At 38.3% G+C, this 26,246-nt stretch overlaps 1 protein-coding gene and 1 non-coding gene across 4 annotated transcripts in view; both read right to left on the reverse strand.

Moving 5' to 3' along the window:
* The window catches only part of Ap1g1 (adaptor related protein complex 1 subunit gamma 1), a 122,170-nt gene that overhangs the window by 34,761 nt on the left and 61,163 nt on the right, over positions 1-26,246 (reverse strand). For 2 of the 3 annotated variants that reach the window (XM_004659555.3, XM_045146601.1), the window contains 9 exons: positions 20,563-20,704; positions 19,047-19,143; positions 17,024-17,100; positions 16,074-16,082; positions 13,810-13,905; positions 12,071-12,151; positions 11,631-11,729; positions 5,240-5,295; positions 3,560-3,673 (listed from right to left, as the gene is read on the reverse strand). In XM_004659555.3, the coding sequence (XP_004659612.1) occupies positions 3,560-3,673; positions 5,240-5,295; positions 11,631-11,729; positions 12,071-12,151; positions 13,810-13,905; positions 16,074-16,082; positions 17,024-17,100; positions 19,047-19,143; positions 20,563-20,704 (771 nt within the window). The remainder of the gene's footprint in view (positions 1-3,559; positions 3,674-5,239; positions 5,296-11,630; positions 11,730-12,070; positions 12,152-13,809; positions 13,906-16,073; positions 16,083-17,023; positions 17,101-19,046; positions 19,144-20,562; positions 20,705-26,246) is intronic. The other variant, XM_045146608.1, reaches the window with a different exon arrangement.
* LOC123457917 lies at positions 2,938-3,023 on the reverse strand. The gene has a single exon (XR_006635268.1). It is a non-coding gene; the product is annotated as a small nucleolar RNA SNORD71 (small nucleolar RNA).

The following is a 26,246-nucleotide window of genomic DNA, read 5'->3' on the forward strand; positions in this document are numbered from 1 at the left end:
CAATAAAACAGACTACTTTCACACCCACCAAAACTCAGGAAGTTTTGCAGAACAGAAGGTAGAAAGATTGTAAGTGTTATAGGTTGGGAGGTCATGCCCATAGGCACTGCCTTCCCCCCAATTACTGACTGCTGCTCTCACAAGGCATAACTCACAACCCTATGGGGAATACTAGCAACCCCACTGAGGAGAGCCCCTTGCAGAATGGGGCAGGGAGAAGAAAAAAGATGGTACCAACATATGATGTATCCATGCAAATTTTATGTTCTTAATAACAACAGTAAAAAAAGAGTATGTTGTCAGCCTGGGCTAGAGTGAGACCCTACCTCGAAAAACCAAAAAAAGAGTATGTTAAGGAGGGGGGGACCAAATACAACAGAGCTGTGAATAAGTGCTTTGTAGTACCTCTCTGAAGGCAGCTTACCAAAATTTGGCACACAGAAGGTCTGTCAGATGTTAGGGTTTTATTTTAAAAGGAAAGTAAACTGAAAGGAAAGTGCTAGAAGGCCGGGTGTGGTGGCGCACATCTTTAATTCCAGCACTCGGAAAGCAGAGGTAAGAGGATCACCATGAGTGAATTCCAGGTCAGCCTGAACTAGAGTGAGACCCTACCTGGGGGGAGGGAGGAAGGAAAGTGCTAGATATATTAGAATATATAGGTATCAGGTGGTGAAAAAGATTTATATGGGAAGAAGGAGGACAGTCTGGCAAGATGCATACTACCCACTGCATGTTAGCAGTTTTAGTACCCAATCACTAAGTATAATAATATTTTCCTAACCTGTATGCCAGTTACAAGTATAACCCATTTTCCAGAACACTTAAAGGCATTTAATAATTTTAATCTATAATGGCTATTTCATGCATCATTTTGGTTCTTCTAAATATTTTATATTGCATATTATACTCCAAAGTTAAGCCTCATAGATTCTTCAAGACATTCTTTTTAATAACCCCTTCCCCCCAATAAGCAAGAAGGGCCATAAGAAAAAGAGGAAAAGGCTGGGGAGATAGCTTAGTGGTTAAGGTGCTTGCCTATAAAGCCTAAAGACCTGGAGTGCCAACTCACTCTCAATCTCTCTCCTTAAAAAAGAGCATGTAGGATAAATAAAGTGACCATGTACATGTGTCAGTTTCTGGGCTTTCTTTTTTGTTCTTTGTGCTTGTCTTTGTGCCAATACCACAATGTCTTAATAACTAACTTTATAGCAAATTTTGAGGTATGGGACTCTAAATCCTCTAAATTTGCATCCTTTTACAAGATTGTTTTGACTAACTTCTAGACCCTTTATATTTTCATGATATTCTTGTCAAAATATATTTTTTTCTTGATTGTTTGTGCATTGAATTTGTATAATAATTTGAGCACAATTGACATTTTATGAATATTGTATTTCTTAATAAAATGATATATTTTTACATTAAAAAAAAAGAGCATGTAGGCCAGGCATGGTGGCGCACACCTTTAATCCCAGCACTCAGGAGGCAGAGGTAGGAGGATTGCCATGAGTTCAAGGCCACCCTGAGACTCCATAGTGAATTCCAGTTCAGCTTGGGCTAGAGTGAGACCCCACCTCAAAAAAACAAAAAACAAAAAAAAAAAAAGAGCACGTAGAGCCAGGCGTGGTGGCGCACGCCTTTAATCCCAGCACTCGGGAGGCAGAGGTAAGAGGATTGCCATGAGTTCAAGGTCACCCTGAGATGACAGAGTTAATTCCAGGTCAGCCTGGAGCAGAGTGAGACCCTACCCTGAAAAACCAAAAAAAAAAAAAAAAAAAAAAAAAGAGCACGTACTTTAAAGGCAAATAGGAGTCCTATAAATGTGTATCAAGTTTGGCAATAAAAACAAAAATAAAAATGTGTAACATACAAGAATACTGTATTAATATGATCAAATTCGGACATAAATTTAAATCTCATACATCGCTAGTTGCGGCACTGCACACCTGTAATCTAAACACTTGGAAGATGGAAGCAGGATAACCAAGGAGTTCAAAGTCATCCTCGGCTACATAGCCAGTTCCAGGCTGGTCTGAGCTATATGAAATCCTATCTCAAAACAACCCCCCCCCCCGAATCTATACATACACTGTCAAAATAAGCAATTTGTTAAGTATACAATGCTTCCATCTTTACTGATATATTAGCAGCAACAATCCCACCCTTAAAAAATATAACTGCTATATATAATCCTAAAGTAATGTACATGTATATTAATTCCGTATAACCCTATGAAGTAGGTGCTCCTTTATCTACATTTTACATCTGAGGCTACCAATGCAAGCAAAGGTCAAGCGATTTTACCTAGTCTATTAAAGGTAGAGCCAGGATTTGAAGTGGGACACATCTGGCCCAAGAGTCTGAGCTCCTACTGTTCTATGTTCTGTTAAAGAGACACAGATTTTATTTTTGAAATTCAAAGCCCAAAAATAAGCTATAGAATAAAACAGAAATAGGAGTCAGAAGGTTGATTTCTATTCCCAGGATTTTCCTTTACAAAAGTTAGTTCAGGGAAAGTTGCTTGATCCCACTGTGAGTATATTTTAACTAATGAATTAATTAGGGTAGAAAAGTAGTACCCTCATCTCTCTCACTGACTTACTCTGAGAACCAACTTTGTTAAATCCTTCCAAAGCACTTCCTAACAGTTGGTGTCAACTGAGTTTATGTCTTATCTTTAGAGTGCCAATAACTCAGCATTTGTTCTGTATAAATAAAAGGAATTTAGTTAAACTGGATAGCTTCAGAGGCCATTTTAAACCTATTTTAGTTTGGATTTGAACATATAACCTAAAATTCATTGAACCTAACTATTCTATTGAGGGAAGAAATTTATGACTTGTGAGAGTTCTAACAACTGCCTAAATCATTTCTAGATCTATGGTTCTACGAGACTTATTTCCCTAGTTTGTGAGAACATAAGCACTGTGAAAAAAATGTATGCTGTCAGCAATGTGAGTTTCAGCATAGTGGTAAGACACTTAGCCGATGGATCACTCGTTATTTTCATCCTCCAGCACACAGAGCACAGTACTTCTGTTAAGCAAGCTTTTGCCCAGCTCATTGTACCTGTTATCAAAGATTCAAGGACAACTTTAGTGTGTTCTTAAATACTTCCTACTGGAAGAGGATACTTAATAGGTTGATATTGTATATATGTAATTACAATAATTGTAATGGGGAGGTAATAGGATGGAGAATGGAATTTCAAAGGGGAAAGTGTCAGGGGAGAGGGAGGGAATTACCATGGGATATATTTTATAATCATGGAAAATGTTAATAAAAATTAAAAAATTTAACAAAAATTTCCTACTGGTACTAGTTTATTTAGCTGCCCTAGACTCTTGCCAATCCTTTCTAAAATAGGAATCATATATACTCTAAACAAAGTTCATCTCTGAACACAATGACTAAATATCTTGAGATCAGTGTTTGGCTCTAAAATCTACCACCAAAGGGAGGTTACCAAGGGCAACCGGAAGGCACAAAACTATCAATAATCTGTTTCTAACTTCATTTAGCAAAAACCAGAGTGAGAATGAATGAGGCTATTCATTACCGTTTTATGGAGACATCCAGATCTTTCAAACAGTCCACGATTGTGCTTCTGTGCCTCTGCACTGCATTATGATCTGTTTGCACAGTCTTCAACAAAGAAGTCAGAGCTACATACCTGGAGAAAACCAAAGTTCAGAATAACAAAGTGGAAGTGTAAAATTAGTCATAAAGAATGGCAACCAAAATATCTAATGGATAAAGGAATGCCTGCATTTTATAATATTTAAAAGTAAAGACAAAATCAATATATACGAAGAGGAAACATAATCTAAAGTAGCGGCAATCAAGAGACTTTGAATGTAAGCTTGCTTTCACAACATCCATTTCAACTTCTAAAACCAACTCACTCAATTCTTTTAAAAACTTCCAAATAGCAAAACAAAATGAGCATATGCACTCAAAATGAAAGTATATACCCTCAAAAAATTTTATCATTTGAGTTGTCTCTGCTTTTGACACTGGTACTGAAACTGCCTCTATAAAATAGTGAGTTTAAGATCCAAAGCCAGGCAAGGTGGTACACCTGTACCACTGAGGAGCCAGACCTAAAGGAAGAATGCATGTTTGAAGCCAGCCCAGACCATAAAGCAGGGCTCTGCCTCCCCCCCAAAAAAAATGTTTAGAACATTTATGTCCACATTTTTATGCTTAACATGAATAGAAAGAAATCTTTTTCCTAGTTAGAAAAAATAGTTAACTAAGAGACACAAACAATGTAAGAGATAATACTGATTGACTCATCTGTATGAAGTGACTAATTGGAATCCTCAAAGATGTTCCACATTTACTACTATTTTCCTTCTTAATTTAGGGCAGGGGTCAACAAATTATAGCCCATCTGAAGAATCCAGCCCTGTGCTATTTTTATTAAGTCAACATTTTTCTAAGTATGGGCACATTCATCATTTACATACCTTATATGGTTGATTTCACATGATAAGACAGTGTTGAGCAACTGCTACCAAGATTCTGTAGCCCATAAAACCTAAAATATCTATCACTTGGCCCAGTACAAGGAAATCTTGCTAATTCTTGACTTATAAATAGGAGTAAAAAGTAAACTATAAGGCAAATCCTCAAATTCTTTACAAATAGCATCTCTAAGACCAGACTAAAACTAAAAATTCTGAGTTCAAATTCTAGATCTATCACATAACAGGCATCTAATCTTGAGCAAACTCACACTTAAAAAAAAAAAAAAATTTCCTTGAGACAGAGAAAAAGGGAGACAGAGAGGGAGTATGGGTGTGCCAGGACCTCCTGCCACTGCAAACAAACTCCAGACACATGTGTCTAACACCTGTGTATCTGGCTTTATGTCGATATTGGGGAATCAAATCCAGGTCATCATGCTTTCAGACTTAGCAAGCAAACAAGCACCTTTAACCACTGAGCCATTTCTACAACCCCCAAACTCACTCCTGAAAATAGTGCCAGGAAGATGGTTCAGCAATTAAAGGTACTTGCCAGAAAAGCCTGCCAGTCTGTGTTCAATCACCACACCACCCACATACAGATGCAAAAGGCAGCAGGCCAGCATTTGGCATTTGTTTGCATAAGCAAGAGACCATAATATGCGCACGCACGCTAGCTGCACATACACACAGAGAGGAAAGGAAGGAGTGAGTAGTAGTATTTATAGATCCAAGATACAAGGTATTTTTATGTTCAGTTGACTTACCTAATATTTTTGTCATTGTTCAATAAAAAACGACCCAAAATATTTATGGCTAGAACCTAAAAAGAAATAGCATATGTTTTTTAAAGGGCTAGAAAAATTAAACCTTTATATTCTTTTCTGACTCTTAAATTCCGCCTCTGGTTGGAAACTATTTAAAGGTAGTAGTTGGTATGTATATACTGTTAGCAAAAGAAAATTCAATTTTAGCAGTAATTTCTGGAGGATTATTTTAAGGTTTTGATATTGTTACTTAAATAATATAAATACAGCTCCTTTATACAGAAATCTGATATTTAGCTATAAATACTTAAAATAAAATTATAGTAAACATTCTATTTACAGAATGCTGCCCAATTCTAGAATCACAATAAAGCCAACTGAGATCGTAATCTAAAAGCAAAGTAAAATACATCCTCTACTTCACTAACTTCAATTCTAGAAGTTACACATGCACTTTGGTGTCAAAGTCTACTGGAGCACTGTCAGCAAGTCACAAATGATACAAGAGACCATCAGTGACAAGTCTGCTGCATATAATACTGGCAATCGAGTCCTAGGCAGACATTTAAAAATGCATTGTGACATATGGTAAAACTTGATTAAACATTGACAATATACCAAATAAAGACATATATCAGAGGGTAAATACTATATGGTTCTATTTATATGAGATAATATGATATACTGAAAGATACTTAGTCATGGTCACCATTTGTTATCAATTAACTCCTAAATCTCTTGAAATTTCTTGGGTGGAAATGAGCTCCTACACATCCTTATAATAGGTTTTGTCAGAGAAAACAGTCATGTGAGTGGAAACTGAGGCTTCCAGCCCCATCCCCAAGCTCCAGGGAAAGGAGAGATGCTAAAGATTATGGTTTTCACCAATGGCCAAGAATTTAATCTAACATGTCTACAAAATGAGGTTTCCATAAAAACCTAAGGACAGGGTTCCTAGGAGCTTCTCAATATATGCATGTGGAGTTTCCTGGAGAGTGGGACATATATGTGGGGGGAGGGTTGAAGTTCATCACCCCTTCCCATATACCTTGTCGTATACATCTCTTCCAATCTAGCTATTCACCTGTATCCTCTGTAATATCCTTTTTTTTTTTTTTTTTTTTTTTTTTTGGTTTTCTGAGGTAGGGTCTCACTGTAGCCTAGGCTGACCTAGAATTCACTATGTATTCTCAGGTTGGGCTTGAACTCACGGTGATTCACCTACCTCTGCCTCCCAAGTGCTAGGATTAAAGGCATGTGCCACCACGCCTGGCAGTTTGTAATATCCTTTTTAACAAACTAATACAACAAAGTAAAGTATCCCCTAAATTCTGTGAGATATTCTAGCAAAGTAATCAAACTGAGGAGGGGGGAATGTGAGAATCTGTATTTGCAGATGACTGGTTAAAAACACCAGTCAGGACTGGGGAGATGGCTTAGTGGTTAAGGCACTTGCCTACAAAGCCAAAGGACCTAGGTTCAATCCCCCAGGACCTATGTAAGCCAGCTGCACAAGGTGGCACATGCATCTGGAATTTGTTTGCAGTGGCTGAAGTGGCCATATTCATTCATTCATTCATTCATTCATTCATTCATTCATTTTCTCTGTTTCTTAGAAATAAAAAGTCTAAAAAAACCCACCAGTTATATAACTAGAATCTAGGTAAGCACTCTACTGCTAAGCTGCATCTCCTGCTCCAATTTTGTTTGTTTTTCTCTATCCCCTTTCAGAGGAACAAAAGAGTAATCAAATTAAATACAAAAAATAAAAGATAAAAACAGGGGCTGAAGAGATGGCTTAGTGGTTAAAGTGCTTGCTTGCTTGCAAAGCCTAAGAAGCCAGGTTCAATTCCCCAGTACTCGCATAAGCCAGATGCACAAGGGCACATGCATCTAGATAGAGTTCATTTGCATTGGCCTGGAGGCCCTAACACAACCACATTCTCTCTCCCTTCTCCCCTCCCTCCCTCCCTCCCCCCCCCTCAAATAAGTAAATAAATAAAAAAGAAAAAAGAAACTGAAGGTATAGGATGGTAGTTGTAAAAAACTAAGGGCATTTTTTTGTTTTTGTTTTGTTTTTCAAGGTAGGGTCACCTTGACTAAGAGTACTGAACCAAAAAAAAATCCTCTTTATGGTAGGCATGGTGGCACACGCCTTTAATCCCAGCACTCAGGAGGCAGAGGTAGGAGGATTGCTGTAAGTTCAAAACCACCCTAAGACTACATAGCAAATTCCAGGTCAGCCTGAACTAGAGTGAAACCATACCTTGAGGGGGGGAAAAAAAATCCCTCTTCTCTACAAGAGAAAGGGCTGGGAGAGTAGAGCATAGGAGTCATTTAATGGAGACTCAGTTTGGGAAAACAAAAAGATTCTGGAAAGCCAGGCGTGGTGGCGCGCACCTTTAATCCCAGCACTTGGGAGGCTGAGGTAGGAGGATCGCCGTGAGTTCAAGGCCACTCTGAGACTCCATAGTGAATTCCAGGTCAGCCTGGGCTAGAGTGAGATCCTACCTAAAAAAACCAAAAAAAAAAAAAAAAAAAAGATTCTGGAGAAAGACTGCAGTACCAATTACCTAACAATGTAAATATACTAATGTCACTAAGTTATACAACTTAAAATGAACCAAAAAGGGAAGCAGGCATGGTGTCATATGTCTTTAATCCCAGCACTTGGGAGGCAGAAGTAGGAGGATCTCCATGAGTTCGAGGCCACCCTGAGAATACAAAGTGAATTCCAGGTTAGCCTGGGTGAGAGTGAGACCCTACCTCAAAAAACTGGAAAAAAAAAAAAATCTCAGGAGGAACAAATACTTCTGGCAGAACAGCTAAAAACAAGTAAATTATATTTATCACAAACTATCCAAAAGATGTCCTAGATTTAGCAATTACTTCAATAGCATAGTTTTACAAGAACTACTTGTATGCTGTGCTTTATTTTCAAGTGAGGCATCTATTTCGAAGAAAAATCTTATAAATTTCTTTAAAGACAATTTTATTTTCTGGGCTTAATTTTAAATGTTTTACCATTTGATCACTTTCTAATTCAAGAAGAATAGCACTACATAAGACATTTAGTTATATTTATAAACAGGCTCCAAATTGCATTATATAATTTAGAAGCCACGGAGGGTGGGGGAAGGAAGAAGCTGTCCTTTTAAAGAATATGCAGCACAAAATACCTATATGCTTTTCTTTCAAAGGTGGAAATGCTCAAATATTGTACATTAGAAAACAAATTTAAGCTGTTTAAATTCCCCAATTCCACATGTATAATACAGCACTTACGTGTGCATTACTGCTGACAGCTTCCATAATATCTATTAACAAGTAGTTCCAAGCACAGGAGTAGATGTACAGTATGGGCACAATTTTTCATATTAATTTTAATGCCTTGTTATTTGGATAATACATGAAGGGCCAATAAAAATTAGTATTCTTCCCTTGTCTTAACATTGAGACAAAATGTTGACTAAAACGGGAAGCTGACTAAAACCTTTCAATACTAGCTTTGCAAATATTTCTAGAGAAATATCTTGGGCATGTTTCCTTTTTGTTTTCCTTCATACAGAAGCCACAGATGTACCTGTCATGACTTTTAAAAGGTAAGAATAACCTACAATCACAGGAACTAAGTCTACCTCACCTACTTTAGTGACCACCATATAATTCACTATGTACAAATTATTTATTACTCCTCACCCCTGTACCAAAGATTTTACATATAAACTGGTTATATATTAAATGTTATAAAATCGGCTCAAGGAGCATAAAACATCCTTATTCTCAAGGACATAGAAATTCAAGCAAAAGAATATACTTAAAAAAAATTAAAGCCCAAATCAAACCTTCAAAAAAAATGAGCCAAAAAGTGTGTGTGTGTGTGTGTGTATGTATGTATGTATGTATGTATGTATGTATGCATCTATCTATCTATCTATCTATCTATCTATCTATCTATCTATCTATCTATCTATCTGACAGAGAAAGATGGAGAGAGCGAATGAGTGCACCAGGGCTTCCAGCCACTGCAAGCAAACTCCAGACACTTGTGCCCCTTCTGCATCTGGCTAACGTGGGTCCTGGGAAATTGAACCTGGGTCCTTTGGGTTTGCAGGCAAATGCCTTAACCACTAAGCCATCCCTCCAGCCTCCAAATGGCATATTTTGTTATATACATTTATCATAATCAAAAGAAAGAAAACTGGTCTCTTTATATGCATATATAAATAGCTCCAAGATAACGTTATCCGAAAAAAGTATAATACAGCCGGCATGGTGGCACACGCCTTTAATCCCAGCACTCGGGAAGCAGAAGTAGGAAGAATGCTGTGAGTTCAAGGCCATCCTGAGACTCCATAGGTCAGCCTGGGCTAGAGTTAAGACCCTACCTCGAAAAAACGGCTGGAGAGATGGCTTAGCGGTTAAATGCTTATCTGTGAAGCCTAAGGACCCCAGTTCGAGGCCCCATTCCCCAGGACCCACGTTAGCCAGATGCACAAGGGGGCACATGCGTCTGGAGTTTGTTTGCAGTGGCTGGAAGCCCTGGTATGCCCATTCTCTCTCTCTCTCTCTCTCTCTCTCTCTCTCTCCTCTTCTTCTCTGTCACTCTCAAATAAATAAATAAACAAAAAAAAAAAAGAAAAACCGGAAAAAAAAAGTATAATACAATGCATATGCTATTATCTTTTTGTTTGAAAAGGGATGCAAAAAAACTTAACCTACGTTATTTTGGTTAGACAGGGATAGCATCTTGTGATGACATTTTACCAAGTAAATTTATTTCTTTCAAAGTTTTGGAATAGCAAATCTAACATTAACAAATGAACAAATACATGAGACAAAAGGACAATCTTTTTTTTTTTTTTTTTGGTTTTTCGAGGTAGGGTCTCACTAGCCCAGGCTGACCTGGAATTCACTATGTAGTCTCAGCGTAGCTTGGAACTCTTGGCAATCCTACCCCTGCCTCCCGAGTACTGGGATTAAAGGCTTGCGGCACCATGCCGGGCTTCCAACTATTTATTTATTTATTTATTTATTTTGGTTTTCCAAGGTAGGGTCTCACTCTAGCCCAGGCTGACCTGGAATTCACTATGTAGCCTCAGGGTGGCCTTGAACTCACAGTGATCCTCCTACCTCTGCCTCCCAAGTGCTGGAATTATAGGCGTGCGCCACCACACCCCGCAGCTTCCAACTATTCTAATGAGGAAAAAAGTAAAGAAAATAAAAAACTATCATCAAAACATGCTAGCATTATTACAAACAAGAGTCTCTGGTAGGTACCAAAACTAATGGGCAAAAGCCTGTAAACATGATATTTACTATCTCAAAATGTTTCCTCCAAAATACTTTAATTACAAAAGGGAAAAAAATAATAACTTTATAATAAAGATCCCAGCAGATACCACCTCAATCAAATGATTACAGTTAACATCATAGTAACAGGAGAAATAGCATGTGCTACTTGGTATGATTAACTAAGAAGGGTATATCATTTCTATAGCAGTTTTGCCCAAAAAAGTATAGCCTTAAATCTGTAATATTATGAAAATACATCAGACTGACTCAATTTAAATTACATTTTACAGAGTAACTGATCAGTATTTATAAACAAAAAGGTGTCGTCGGGCTGGAGAAATGGCTTGGCAATTAAGGCACTTGCATGTAAACCTAAGGACCCATGTTCGACTCCCCAGGTTCCATATAAGCCAGATGGTGACACAAGCGTACAAGGTCACACATACGCACAATGAGGTACACATTGTCTGGAGTTCGATTGCAGTGGCTAAGAGGCCTGGCGTACCAATTCTCTCTCTCCCTCTCACATTAAAAAAAAAGTATGCTGGGCTTGCCTCAAAAAAAATATAGAAATAAACAAGTGTCAAAATCATAAAAGAGCCAGGTGTGGTGGCGCTGCCTTTAATCCCAGCACTTGGGAGGCAGAGGTAGGAGGATCACTGAGAATTGGTGAGACTACATAGTAAACTCCAGGTCAGCCTGAGCTAGAGTGAGACCCTACCACAAAAAAAAAAAAAAAAAAAAAAAGGAACGCTACACTGTATTTGCAATTTTTCTCTAAATTTAAAATTATTTCAATTAAAGTTTATGGTAAGTGGGGGAAACTGGGCATGGTGGTGAATGCCTGTAGTATCAGAATGAGGAAGGCAGAGATGGACAGATCCTGGAAAGCTAACTAGCCAGCTGTCATTTATACAAGTATGGGGATAAAACCCAAGGCAGATGCTTTAATGAAGGAGCTATCACCCCAACTCACTATTTTTACACCTTTACTTCCTAAAATCAAGTAACAAATGGAATCTGTTTCCAAAGTACTGAAGTCCAATTCAATCATTCTAAATGAAATGTTTAAGGGAAGAAAGATTCAAAGACTTACTCGCAGTCCACTCTCTGATTTAATATCCATGATAGTCAAAACCGTTTCATAAAGAATAGCATTTCCTACATTTTTACTAGTCTCTGTATTAGTGGCAACCTGAAAAAACAGAGGGCAGTACATTAAGTGATAAAACAATGTTTCTAAAGCTATCTAACACATACTAAGATTATAGTCACCAATTTTGACTAATATTTCTACCTAGTAATTACAATCATTCTACTTCCTAAATGAGTTTTTTTCTTTATTTGTTGTTTTGTTTTTTGAGGTAGGGTCTCACTGTAGCCCAGGCTGACCTGGAATTCACTAAGGAGTCACAGGGTGGCCTTGAACTCAGCAATCCTCCTACCTCTGCCTCCCGAGTGCTGGGATTAAAGGCGTGCGCCACCACGCCCGGCTCTAAATGAATGTTTAATATAACACAAATTGGGGCAACTCACCTGTGCTAATATATCATTCATTGCTTCACTTGAGTCATCATCATTTCGTCCTAAAATTCTTAATAACCGTAAAATTCGTACCTAATATGCAAAATATGAAAGGTATCAACAAATTATGTCTGGCATAAAGAAATCTCATTTGGTATGAAATGCAAGGAAATAAAGTCTTAGATCCTATCAGAAATAAACAGATTAGGGCTGGAGAGATGGTTTAGCAGTTAAGCGCTTGCCTATGAAGCCTAAGGACCCCAGTTCGAGGCTCAATTTGCCAGGACCCACGTTAGCCAGATGCACAAAGGGGCACATGTATCTGGAGTTCATTTACAGTGGCTGGAGGCCCTGGTGCGCCCATTCTCTCTTTCTCTGCCACTCTCAAAAAACTAAGTAAGAATAAACAAAAAAATTAAAAAAGAAATAAACAGAAGAAGTCTAAGCATAATTTTAGAGAAGCTCTACATACTTCTACACTAATTGCTATTAGATAGCCCATCCTTTACTGCCCCATATCCTATAGCATGTTGATAATCAAATGCTAAATATTAAATAATATTGACATTAAAACTACTATTTGAGAACTGGAGAGATGGCTTAGCAGTTAAAGACACTTGCTTGCAAAGCCTGATGACCTGGGTTCAATTCCCTAGTACCCACATAAAGCCAGATACACAGTGGCACATGTACATGGAATTCATTTGCAGTGGCAAAAGGCTCTGGCATACCCATGCCACCACCCCCCATGCTTATAAATAAAAATATTTTTCACGAGGCATGGTGGCGCACACCTTTAATCCCAGCACTCAGGAGGCAGAGGTAGGAGGATTGCTGTGGGTTCAAGGCCACCCTGAGACTACATAGTGAATTCCAGGTCAGTCTGGGCTAGAGCAAGACCCAATCTTGGGGGGAGGGAGTTGTTTTTTTTTTTTTTAATAAACTTTAAAGCAGGTCCTGGTGGCACATGCCTTTAATCCCAGCACTCAGGAGGCCTAGGTAAGAGGATCAGCACGAGTTTGAGTCTACCTGAAACTACAAAGTGAATTCCAAGTCAGCCTGGGAAAGAACTGGGGGGGAGGGGGAGAATCACAAAAACTTTTAAAAATTATTTAGTTAGTTATTTATTTGGAAGCAGAGAGAGACACAGAAGGACAGAGAGGGACAATGAGTGCACCAGGGGCCCTAGCCACTGCAAACTCCATACGCATGCACCACCTTGTGCATCTGGCTTTACTGGGTACTGGAGAACAGAACCTGGGTCCTTAGGCTTCTCAGACAAGCACCATAACTGCTAAGCCATCTGTTCAGCCCTCCATAAAAACTTTAAAAATAAAAACTGCCGTTTTATTAACCTGGAACAATGTTGAATTGTGTCCCTAGTCATTTATTACTATAATTAGATTAATCAATTAACTACTGAATTTGTACCCAAGAAAAACTTAAGGAAATAGTCTCTTTAAAAGTATTAAGCCTGGGCTACAGAGATGGCTTTGGGCTGGAGAGATGGCTTAGCGGTTAAGCACTTGCCTGTGAAGCCAAAGAACCCCGGTTCGACGCTCAATTCCCCAGGACCCATGTTAGCCAGATGCACAAGGGGGCGCACGTGTCTGGAGTTTGCAGTGGCTGCAGGCCTTGGCGCACCCATTCTCTTTCTCTCTCTCTCTCTCTATCTGCCTCTTTCTCTCTGTGTGTCCGTTGCTTTCAAAATAAATAAAAAAGAAAAAGAAAATTTAAGTATTAAGCCTTACCTGCAAAAAGGGGTCACTGATACCAGAAACATCATGTTCTGGGGAATATCCGGACATGATGAGGTTCTTTAGAATACGAACTAACTGGGGCACAAGCTGCAGAAAAGAAAGATGTATCAAAAAAACAGTAAATACTTAAAACTGTCTCTTGAATAAGCAGGACCTTTGGTTTAGAAATGCAAGGGTCTGACTCCAAGAAACTTCATTTGATACATATACAGTACTACACTGCACACAGCTAGAAAATATACCTTATACTTGGGTCAAAACCTAGAAGTTGGGGTAAAAATAAACCATACTTTACTCCAGAGTTATATATGAAAAGCTAGTATGAGTAGGTTCAAGAGCCTACAGAAACCAACAAAAACAGATGCCTAATGGGCATCATGCAATTCTACTTTTTTTGACCTTATCACATCTAGGTAGCAAAAAGAAGACGGTCCAGTTTTTATCCATTCAAACATTTGCATATAAAATGTTGACACACACTAGTGCAACTAATGATCTTCCAAAAATACAGCTTGAGAACATACCACCTCAAGTAGAGGAAAAAAAAAAAACAAACTCTCTCCTCTTAAGATAGCATTATAGTTATATCCTTTTTCCAACAAGAAGAAATACCAAAGCCATCAACACCAAACAAATAAAAAAAATAAAGAAAATATACTTTTCACATTATAGGATACATGGGCCGTGGATAATTTCCTTTCCCTGTGCTTAACTCATATGATGCAATCTTTTTATAATTTAATACCAGCACCCAATTATACATACTACTTTATGGCCTGTTTTGTTATCTACCAATAAGACGATACATTCCTGATAATCAGAAATTCCCTTCTTCCTTTTATTTGGTCCAGTACCTGTAATAGGCAATTATTCTACCAATCTGAACTTATAAATGCTTTATTAGCACTCATTTCATTGTTGTTGATCAGCTACTTCATATTAGACCCCTACTCCAAAATGTCTGCCACAAATAGAAACTTCTCCAGTCTCCAGCTTAAAACTCAACTATATAAAAATTCTAATGACCTAAGATAAAATAAAGTACTTCAACTCTGCTACAACTCAATTGTTTTTCTTCCATATACTTAGACTCGGTTTCTTTCCTACTCCAAGGCTAGAAAGGGACTGACATTAAAATGATAAATCAAGCTATACTCAAAGGATGCACCCAAAATAGTCAAAACACGAAAGCCATTTCTACATGAAAGAGAACTCAGTAAGTATGGATTAAATAAGGCCAACCATATATTTCAAAATTAAGTGACTCGTCAGTCACCAAAACAAACATCTATTTTGGACAACGCCAAGAATAAGACAACTCCAAAATGGTGATCTGTGAACTGAACAAATTTTCATTAAATTGGTCAACTGTGAGCAAACCTCTGTCAGCAATAAGTAGCTCACCTTGCATACTTCCCAATGGTCTGCCTTTTTTGTACTACACACAACCCTAATTACTTTTTTAAATCTACTTTAGTTCTTGGAGAAGTCCCCTTTCCTTGGGCTACTAAATTCAGGAATCGTTTTATTCACTGCCAAAAGACCAGCAAGCACATCATCATATAAGATTACTTTGGGACAAAATGCATCAACGTTTAAGTGTACAGCTACAAATTCTTGGAACCCAGCTTTATTTTTCAGACAATAATGCAAGTTACTAAACTGATGACAGGACAAACAAAATAAGATGACAGAGGGAAAAGCTACAGCCATGAAAATCAGTTGGTGCCCACCTATGCTAACACTGTATCTTTTTAATATTAAAAAAACTTCTAGACAAGATTAAGTCTAGGTAAGAGGAAAATAAAAGCTCTAAGTCTGAACTAAAAGCTCAGAAGTACACATGGAGCTTTATAAAAGTATAAAGTAACCCACAGATGGCTCTAAAGTATTAACTTCAAAAAGAAGCAGTGATTTGTGTCAAGGCTCCAGACAGATCTGCAATTGCCATCACCAAAGTCACCAGGCAACTGCTCGAAGTTTCTCAAGGGAAGATGAAGGCAAGGCAGAGGACGCTTACAACTCAGGAAAGGCTGCAACTGAAATCCAAGGCTGATTTTAGAGTCAGGAGTTTAAGAGACAAGACAAAAAAACTGGACTAGGGAGTTAGCCAAAAATGTAGGACAAATAATTCACAGTATTAAGCACAGCTCAGCATTAGTATAGTTTAAAAGCCACACTTGTGGATGGATACACAAAAGCTACTAAGGACCTAAAGCCAAGCATGCACCATCTAAAAGAGGGTTAATTCTTACCTTTTCATTCTAACATACAGCAGGATTCCAAACAGACAACAGGAACAAAACATACAAAGCAAGCATTAGGGACAGATACGGGTCTCATACTATTTTACAATAATTTAATCAAGACATGAACAACTCAGGGGGTGGGGGTGAGCTATAAAAAGAACTACTGTTAGATCTAAAATACAAAATAAGTCTTATGTGTAGAGTGACCAGCCAGCTACTATAGGAATTAGATGAATGTAACTACACAAAGAACAATCTTTGAGTCTTTACTGCCTTGTAAATATAAAAGGAGAAATAAAAATGCCCACTTTAAAATGCTAAAAAAAAAATGGAGAAAGGGAACTAAAAAAAGCTAGGACTTATTAGAGGACTCAATTGCCTATAATGAACATGGAGGTAAAGGAATAAAAATCAGATTCCAGTCTGTAGTGTTTACCTTAAAAAAAAAAAGAAGAAGAAGAAGAAGAAGAAAAGCTACTTGTCCTAAAAAATAAATCCTAGGGAGGTAATATGATGGAGAATAGAATTTCAAAGGTGGAAGTGCGGGGGGGGGGGGGGGGGCAGGAGGGTATTACCATGGGATATTTTTTATAATCATGGAAAATATTAATAAAAATTGTGAAAAAATAATCCTAAAAAAATAAAATAAATCCTATTAGTAATTTGACTTCAGGTTACATTAACTGACTTAATGTGTAAACAATAGAAAAATACACCAGATTTGTGTGTGTGCCAACAAGAAGACTCCTATTCTGAAAAGAGAAACACTTTATTAGTGCCAGCTCTTATATTCCTAAATCTGGCTTCCAGCCCTACCACACAGCAGGGCTAGTCAAATCCTTTATTCAGCTTCATAGCTTGCTTTCAGAAGAAAATCACAAGTGAGAAAATCATGTACTTCTCAGGAAAGTAATGTTTTAATCGTGAAAGACTTAGGCATACATAATGGCACCTACCTTTCTGAAATGTGCTAGCATGTCTGGGCTCCGCTCACACATTTCTGTGAGGAGGACTACAGAAGTATGAAGGACACCTGAAGGAAAAGATCAAAGGAGGAAAAAGAAAGTGAAGATCTATGATTCAGAGGACAGGGCATAGAATCCCTGAAGGTCAATTCCATAAGGACAGTTGCTACTTCTGCTTTTTACTCCCTCAAAGAATTGAAGCATTGCGGTGAATACAAAATACTTAATATAAGCTTGCTGATTTAATATTGTTCAAATTGGAATGTTTTAAATAATATGACCAAAATAATTCTTATAAAATGGTAACAGTTCCTCCATATAAGAATAGAGATCTGCTCCATACATACCTCCTGAACTAGGTAGGTTCTGATAAGATACTCTAAAAGACAAACTAACTTACTTTAAGTTCCCAGGGGAAAAAAAAAAAAATCAAAACCCTAAACTAATTATGAATGGCAAAGTAAATTTGCTTTTTCCAAAGTCATTATAAAGAATCACATAATATTTTTATTGAGCAATTAATTAGTAACCTAAACATTCTATTTGTTCAATACATAAATTTGGTCATTCTGGACACAGCACCAAATTAATCAAGTAAAATACAGTATATCGGATTTTGTCTTTTAACATTTAAGACACAAAAAATTTCTTAACTCAGAACTCATTTCACTGTCTTCAAGACTAAAATGCTTGAAAAGAGGAACAGTCATATTCCACTTCACTTCTCTCAAGCTTGATATTAAAATATCTGAAGGCTGGGAGATGGCTCAGTGGTTAAAGGAGCTTACTTGCAAAGCATGTCGGCCTGTGCTCAATTCCCCAACAACCATGAAAAGCCAGATGCACGAAGTGCACATGCATCTGGAGTTTGTTTGCAGAGGCAAGAGGCACTATTGTGCCCACTTATTCATCTACTCTCTCTATTTACAAATAATTAAAAATATTTTTTAAATATGGGTATCATTACAAATTCTTCTTATAACTCAGAAGAATCTTTGCACCTTTATTATTCCTAATACATGACAATTAAAAAGAAAAAAGATGTTTTCAGGGTAGAGAGATGGCAGTTACGATGCTTGCCTGCAAAACCTAATGACTCAGGTTCAATTCCCCAGTACCCATGTTCAATTCCCCAGTACCCATGTAAAGCTGGATGCATAAAGTGGCACACACATCTAGAGTCCATTTGCCTTGACTGGTGGCCTTGGTGCACCCATTCTCATTCTCATTCATTCTCTTTCCTTGCAAAAAAATAAATAAAATATTATTTTTTAAAAAATATGTTGAGTTGGAAAGATAGATGGCTTAGTGGTTAAGGCACATGACTGTGAAGCCTAAGTGCCCAGGTTTGATTCCCAGTACCCATGTAAGCCACATGCACAAGGTGGCATATGCATCTGGAGTTTATCTGCAGTGACTAGAGGCCTTAGCATGCCCCCATTTTCTCTATCTGCCTACCTTTCTTTCTATTAAATAAATAAAAGTAAATTTTAAAAAGATGTTTTCTCTTATTATAAATGGCCAAGGGTTGGAGGGATGGCTCAGCAGTTAAGGCACTTGCCTACAAAACCTAAACCTAAGGACCTGGGTTCGATTTTCCAGTACCCACATAAAGCCATATGAACATTGCAGTGGCTAGTGGTGCAGGTGTTCTCATTCATTCATTCTCCCTCCCTTCTTCTCTCTCTCAAATAAATAAATATTTTAAATGGCTGAAAATTCAGAGGGTTTTTTTATGTGAAAATCAAGGATTAGATCACTTGTATATCATGTTAAATATTAATAACTTAAGAGAGGACCAGAACTGAAAGGTAAGTTTACTGTGAGGGAACCAACTGAACTTTAAAGCTAGGATATCTGAGCAGAGATGACACCTGGCAGACCAGATCTGCCTGAATACTGTCTAAGCACAACAGAAGGAGAACTCCACTGCCCTAAGACACAGGGTAGACACAGCCTTAAACCTTTTTGCTTTCTCCCTCAGTACTTCGTGAGTTCACCCAAATCACATTACCATGGTTCTTCTCATTCAATAAATTTTTTGTTGCTGGTAAAAACATCTCCATAAGTTCAGGAACCTTCCTGATGACATGAACAGCACATAGTGCTGCCTATAAAAAAAAATAAAAGGACAAAAAATTTTATTTAAAGTAAGCCAAAATAATTTATAAAACAACAACAACAAAAAAACCCTTAAACTAGATCATCTGCTAAAAAATAAAAATAAAAAGAAGTTACATATGAGATTTATTATCCATGAACTGGTTGGTTCTTTCCAGTGTATACTAGAGTATTAATGTGAAACTTCTAGTTCAGTTGCTCCTTTGTTAATATATTGCTAGGAAGTGTGCAGAAACTTTCCCAACTGGACTATGGTTAATATGAATCTATCATACAAGTTCAATATAAACAGAGTTCTAAGGAAGTAAAAAAGTAGATAAAGCCTTTCATCTCTCATAATTATTCCTCTAAATAAGATGATCAGTGGGTCTAAGATCATCATGCAACTGAAAAATAACTGAATGCTATAAATCTGATGTTAAATTTAACAGTACCTATTCTGCCCCCAACTGACAATACTAGTAACAAGAAAATCATTTGAGAGGGCTAGTGGTACAGCTCAGTGGTAACTGGGATCAATCCTCAGCAAAAAGAGGAGAGGGAGGGAAAGAAGGAGAGTGGGAAAATCATTTGAAATACACTAGTCTCTACTAAAGAAAAATTAATCTTACTAATTTGTTCCCGAAAAAGAAAAGTTTACTTAAAGGCTGAATTTGGTTACCACCACCACCACCAAAGTAATCATAGCTATTATTTTAGCCAAATGTCATTAGTAAGTTAGAAAAATTAATAAAAACGGATTTCTAAGTCAGGCGTGTTGATGCACGCCTTTAATCCAAGCACTCAGGAGGCACAGTTAGGACAGCAGAGTTCAATGCCACCCTGATACTACACAGTGAATTCCAGGTCAGCCTGAACTAGAGTGAAGCCCTACCTCAAAAAAAATATAAATAAATAAATAAATAAAAGATTTCTGCTAATTTCTTCCCAAGTTATAAGAAGGGTTCTAAACTGAATGTATCAACATATAAAGAAAGTAAGTTGGACAGATAGGTCATTTTCTTTTCCATTACTATTCCAATCAGACATGTAAATTTTAGACAATGGTATCTACATCATTCCCTCAAACTCATTTGGTCCCAATGGAACTGCCCTTCTAGAGATACAAAGGCATGAGCACTGGTTATTAGTACAAAAGTCAGTTGATAAAAGATTTGTTCATTATGCCTTTATTTTAATACTTAACGTAAGGAATGAGATATCCCCACCTAAGAAATATGACACATTTTTTATAAATAATTTGTCCTTGAAAAAAGATGAATTAAGACTCATCTATAATAATTTAAAATATATTGGTGCAACAGAGAAACCTAAATTATCACTCAAGCTTTCAAAAAAAGTAATATACCCTCTCATTTCCATAATGTTCCCTAACCTAAACACTGACATTTGGTTTGATTAAAAGTTACCTTTTTCCTTAAGTAAGAGTTGGAGGTTTTCAGAAGCTTCTCTACTTCTCCTGCCAGATCTCGGCACATCTCAGAGGAACCCATACAGCCCAGGGTACACAGAGCTAGCCCCTGTACAAACTGGGTGCTATGATTGAGATCACTGCAAAAGAGAAAGAGGAAGTGGTTGCATGCTGTATCTAGAGCTTCCTTGAAGAAGCTGTACAACTGAATTAATGAAATAACCCGAGTTCTCCTGTAATGAAAATCCTACCAGGTTAAGTTAGAACAAACAATGTTTATCCCAAGTTGATTATAAATTATTAAAAGAATGACAGTCTCTAAGTTTACTACTCAATGTTCCCAAACAACAAAATGGCAGAAATTAGACAATATGTTATCTGTTAAATATACCCATTTTAGAAGCTATAGCAAACCAGTAAACATGAAAACTGGCAATTATAAAAAGATGAAACAAAACTGAGTTTTAATATGATATATTTATAAATATATATAAATATATATGTTGGGCTAGAGAGACGGCTTAGCAGTTAAGGTGCTTGCCTGCAAAGCCAAAGGATCCAGGTTCAATTCCCCAGGACCCATGTAAGCCAGATGCACAAGGTGGCACATGCATATGGAGTTCATTTGCAGCAGCTGGAAGTCCTGGCACCATGTCCATTCTCTCCTTCTCTTTCTCTCTCTCTCTCTCTCTCTCAAATAAATAAATAAAAATAAATTTTTAAAGAAAAGATTAAGCACCATGGTGCTGAAAAGAAGTGACAGCGGAGTGCTCTATCACACCTTCCCAGGCTCAGGGCCCATTGCAGAAAAGGTGGTGGAAAGAATATATAAGAGCAAAAGGAAGGGTAGGACTCCTTACAATGCGCCCCCCCCCAAGACACAAAATGGCCTGGATATCCCTCACAGTGCCTAACAATACCTACACAAGACCATCATATTAGGAGAAAATGATGGCATCAAAATAAGAGACTGATTGGCGGGGTGGGGGGGGGATATGATGGAGAGTGGAGTTACAAAAGGGAAAGTGGGGGAGGAGGGAATTGTCATGGCATATTGTTTACAATTATGGAAGTTGTCTATAGAAATAACTAAAGTTATGATATAAAATAACAAAAACTATTCTTTAAAAGGATCATAATACACTCAGAAGGCAGAAGTAGGAGGATCACCATGAGTTCGAGGCCACCCTGAGAATCCCAAGTCAGCCTGAGATACAGTGAAACCCTACCTCAAAAAAAAAAAAAAAGAGGGGGTTAGTAAAAGGATCATAATAAAACACAATCTCTACTGCTACTGTATTTAAGAAGATGTAAGCACAACAGAAAATACTCACTGCGACACTTCTGGTCTTATGCTTTAATAATGCTGCATAATTTTTTTCTTTGCTTTTTCAAGGTAGGATTCCACTCCTAGCCCAGGCTGATCTGGAATTCACTATGTAATCTCAGGGTGGCCTTGAGCTCATGGCGATCTTTCTACCTCTGCCTACCAAGTGCTGAGATTAAAGGCATGTGCCACCATGCCCACCTTTGCATTAGATAATTTTTACATTGCTATTATATTTATTCAAAAGAAAAATTAGGGCCAGAGAGATGGCTCAGCAGTTAAGGCACTTGCCTGCAAAGCCTGAGGACTCATGTTAGACTCTGCAGATTCCACGTATGCCAGACACACAAGGTGGCACAGATGCACAAATGCACTAAGTACAGCATGCACACAAGATGGTGCAGTGTCTGGAGTTTGACTGCAGTGGCTAGAGACCCTGGCGTGCCAATTCTCTCTCCCTCTCTCTCTCTCATATAAAAAATATACACACAAAGCCAGGCATGGTGGCACACGCCTTTAATCCTAGCACTCGGGAGGCAGAGGTAGGAGGATTGCCATGAATTCGAGGCCACACTGAGACTCCATAATGCATTCCAGGTCATCCTGGGCTAGAGTAAGACCCTACCTTGAAAAACCAAAAAAAATTATACACACACACACACACACACACACACACACACACAAGAAAATTTAGTGACTGCTACTATCATAAAAATGAGCTAAAAATATCACCTTTAACACACTAAGATAAAGAGAAACAGGGAGCACCTACATGGGTTTAAAAAAAATATTTATTTGCTTGAGGGGGACAGATAGAGACAGATAACAGAATGGGGCACAGCAGGGCCACCAGCCACCACAAAAAAAAAAAAAAAAAACCTGCACACGCATGTGCTACCATGTGCATCTGGCTTTACATTGGTACTGGGAAATTGAACCTGGGTCCTTTGGCTTTGCCTTAACCACTAAGGCATCTCTCCAGCCTCTACATGTTTTTTTAAATAAGCACTCGTTGCTATGCTTTGAGTGTGTCCCACAAAGACTCATATGATAGAAGTTTGTTCCCCAGTATGTTGTGAGAGGTAATTGAACCTTTATGAGGTGGAACTCCAGTAAGAGGGAGTTGATATAAAAGAAGGGAATCCTGGATCCCTTGATCTTGCCCTTTCCCATGCATGGGCTGCCACTTGGGATACTGTCAACAATGGAGCCCTCCCCAGAAGACAAAAGTTTTATAGGCTGCTTAATCTTAAGACTTCTAGACTACAAAACTGTGTACTAAATAAATTTTTATTCTTCATATATTTTGGCCTTAGGGATTTTGTTACAGCAAAAGAAAACTAAGGCATTACTATATAAAACCAACTGACTTATGTTTCAGAAAAGCTACATAACCAATCCTTGTTATTCAGAAACCAAATTAATCATAAGTTTTTCTTTCTAGTTCTACCAGCTTTTGAGCATTTAATATCCTTTACCACACCATGATGCAAAGGGTCTCTAGAAATTCTGAAGACTATTTCAGGAGACAGGTGTGGTGGCACATGCCTTTAATCCCAGCACTCAAGAGGCAGAGGTAGGAGGATTGCTGGGAGTCTAAAGTCACCCTGAGACTCCATAGTGAATTCCAGGTCAGCCAGGGCTAGAGTGAGACACTACCTCAAAAAACCAAAAAAAAAAAAAAGAAAGCATGTGGATCTCATACCTGTAAACCCAGTACACAGGATGCCTGAGGCAGGAGGATCTCTGTGAATTTACCTGGGTGATAACAGGTGTCTGCTTCAAAAACAAACAAGAACAAACAACCCCCTCCCAAAAACCACCACTTGTGGGCTGGAGAGATGGCTTAGCGGTTAAGCACTTGCCTGTGAAGCCTAAGGACCCCGGTTCAAGGCTCGGTACCCCAGGTCCCACATTAGCCAGATGCACAAGGGGGCGCATGCGTCTGGAGTTCGTTTGCAGTGGCTGGAAGCCCTGGTGCGCCCATTCTCTCTCTCTCCCTCTATCTGTCTTTCTCTCTGTGTCTGTTGCTCTCAAATAAATAAATTTAAAAAAAAAAAAACCACCACTTGTGTACTTGTTTCATTTGCAAGCTAAACACTGAAATAACTGCTTTTTAAAAAATTTTTTGTTTATTTTTATTTGTCTATTTGAGAGCAACAAAGAGGCAGATAGAGAGAATGGGTGTGCCAGGGCCTCCAGCCACATGTGTTCCCTTGTGCATCTGACTAACGTAGGTCCTAGGGAGTCAAGCCTCAAACCGGGGTCCTTAGGCCTCACAGGCAAGCGCTTAACCGCTAATCCATCTCTCCAGCCCTGAAATAGCTGCTTTTAAATGGACATCATTTTTATTTGAAAGATAATTCACTGACAACTATACTTAACAAGATCTAGGTATTGGTAGACATTTTCTGAACAAAGAGCCAAGTGATTCTATTATTTTAAGATAAACAAATGACAATATTTGTTGTCAATGATGTAATCCATGCTTTTAAGTAGACTTTTGGAAAATTTCTATTGTCATCATGACCTTAACAGTTTCCTATGCTTTAAGACTGTTCTGATTGAAATGAGTGGAAATAGTAACCAATAAGTTAGTTTTTTTAAAAATTTTTTTGTTTATTTTTATTTGTTTATTTGAAAGTGACAGGCAGAGAAAGCGAATGGGTGCACCAGGGCCTCAAGCCACTGCAAACAAACTCCAGATATGTGTGCCCCCTTGTGCATCTGGCTAACGTGGGTCCTGGGGAATGAAGCCTCTAACCAGGGTCCTTAGGCTTCACAGGCAAATGCACAACCACTAAGCCACCTCTCCAGCCCTTCAGTTTGTTTTTGTTTTTTTGAAGGTAGGGTCTCACTCTGGTCCAGGCTTGTCTCGAACTCAAGAGGATCTTCTTACCTATGGCATTCTCACTGTTGGGATTCAAGGTGTGTGCCACCATGCCCAACTCAACGAGTTGCTTTTAATATTCTATAAGGAAATGTATAAACTTCTGGAAGATCTACATAATATAGTGAATCAGTTTTTTTCTACTTGGTGTTACAAAAAAAATACATGAGTAACAATGTCAAAGTGTAAAGCAGACCAATGGGATTTTAATTAACTCAGTACTAAGGCCAGAGTTTCAGATTCCACACTGTACTTAACTTAAAAAAAAAATGCTGGGTGTGGTGGTACATGCCTTTAATCCCAACCCTCGGGAGGCAGAGGTAGGAGGACTGTTGTGAGTTCGAGACCAGCCTGAGACTCCATAGTGAATTCCAGGTCAGCCCGAGCTAGAGTGAAACCCTCCCTCGGAAAAAAAAAAAAATGTATGTATGTATGTATGTTGTGGTTGTTAATGGTTTCTTCGAGGGAGGGTTTCACTCTAGCCCAGGTTGACCTGCAATTCACTATGTAGTCTCAGGGTGGCCTCGAAGTCACAACAATCCTCCTACCTCTGCCTCCCGAGGGTTGGGATTAAAGGCGTACACCACAACACCCAGCTAAATATGTATATGTATATATTGTTTTTTTAATTGACAACTTTAAAAAAATTTTTTTGTTGGTTTATTTTTATTTATTTATTTGAGAGCGACAGAGAAAAAGGCAGAGAGAGAGAGAGAGAATGGGTGCGCCAGGGCATCCAGCGACTGTAGACGAATTCCAGATGCATGCGCCCCTTGTGCATCTGGCTAACGTGGGTCCTGGGGAATCGAGCCTCAAACCAGGATCCTTAGGCTTCACAGGCAAGCACTTAACCGCTAAGCCAGCTCTCCAGCCCTAATTGACAACTTTTATACTTACAGACAACAAACCACGGTATTTCCCTCCCCTCCCCCACTTCATAATCCTGCTCTATGTCATATCCACTCCCTCTCTCTATTAGGCTCTCTTTTAATTTGATGTCATCTTTCTTGTGCTTCACTTTTAAGAAATAAACATTTGGCCATTTTTAGCATAGTAGCAAAGAATATTCTCCTGTTTGGAAAGGTTGTTACTCTTTTCTTTGTGCTGCTGGGGACCAAATCTGACATACACTACTTGCACTACTTTTTGCATCTAGCTGTATATGGGTGCTGGGAAACTGAACTCAGGGTGCAGGCTTTGCAAGCAAGTACCTTATCCAGTGAGCCATATTCCCAGCATTATGTATTAATTGTTGGATATTTAAGATTTTTTTTCAAGGTAAGGTCTCACTGTAGTTCAGGCTGACCTGGAATTCACTATGCAGTCTCAAGGTGGCCTTGAACTCACGGTGATCCTCCTACCTCTGCCTCCCAAGAGCTGGGATTAAAGGCATGTGCTATCATTTTTTAAATGGAAGTTCTTGAAATACCAGATTCAGGGGCTGGAAAGATGGCTCAGTGTTTAA

Source organism: Jaculus jaculus, chromosome 1 (genome assembly GCF_020740685.1).
Source record: "Jaculus jaculus isolate mJacJac1 chromosome 1, mJacJac1.mat.Y.cur, whole genome shotgun sequence".
Classification (NCBI taxonomy): Eukaryota; Metazoa; Chordata; class Mammalia; order Rodentia; family Dipodidae; genus Jaculus; species Jaculus jaculus.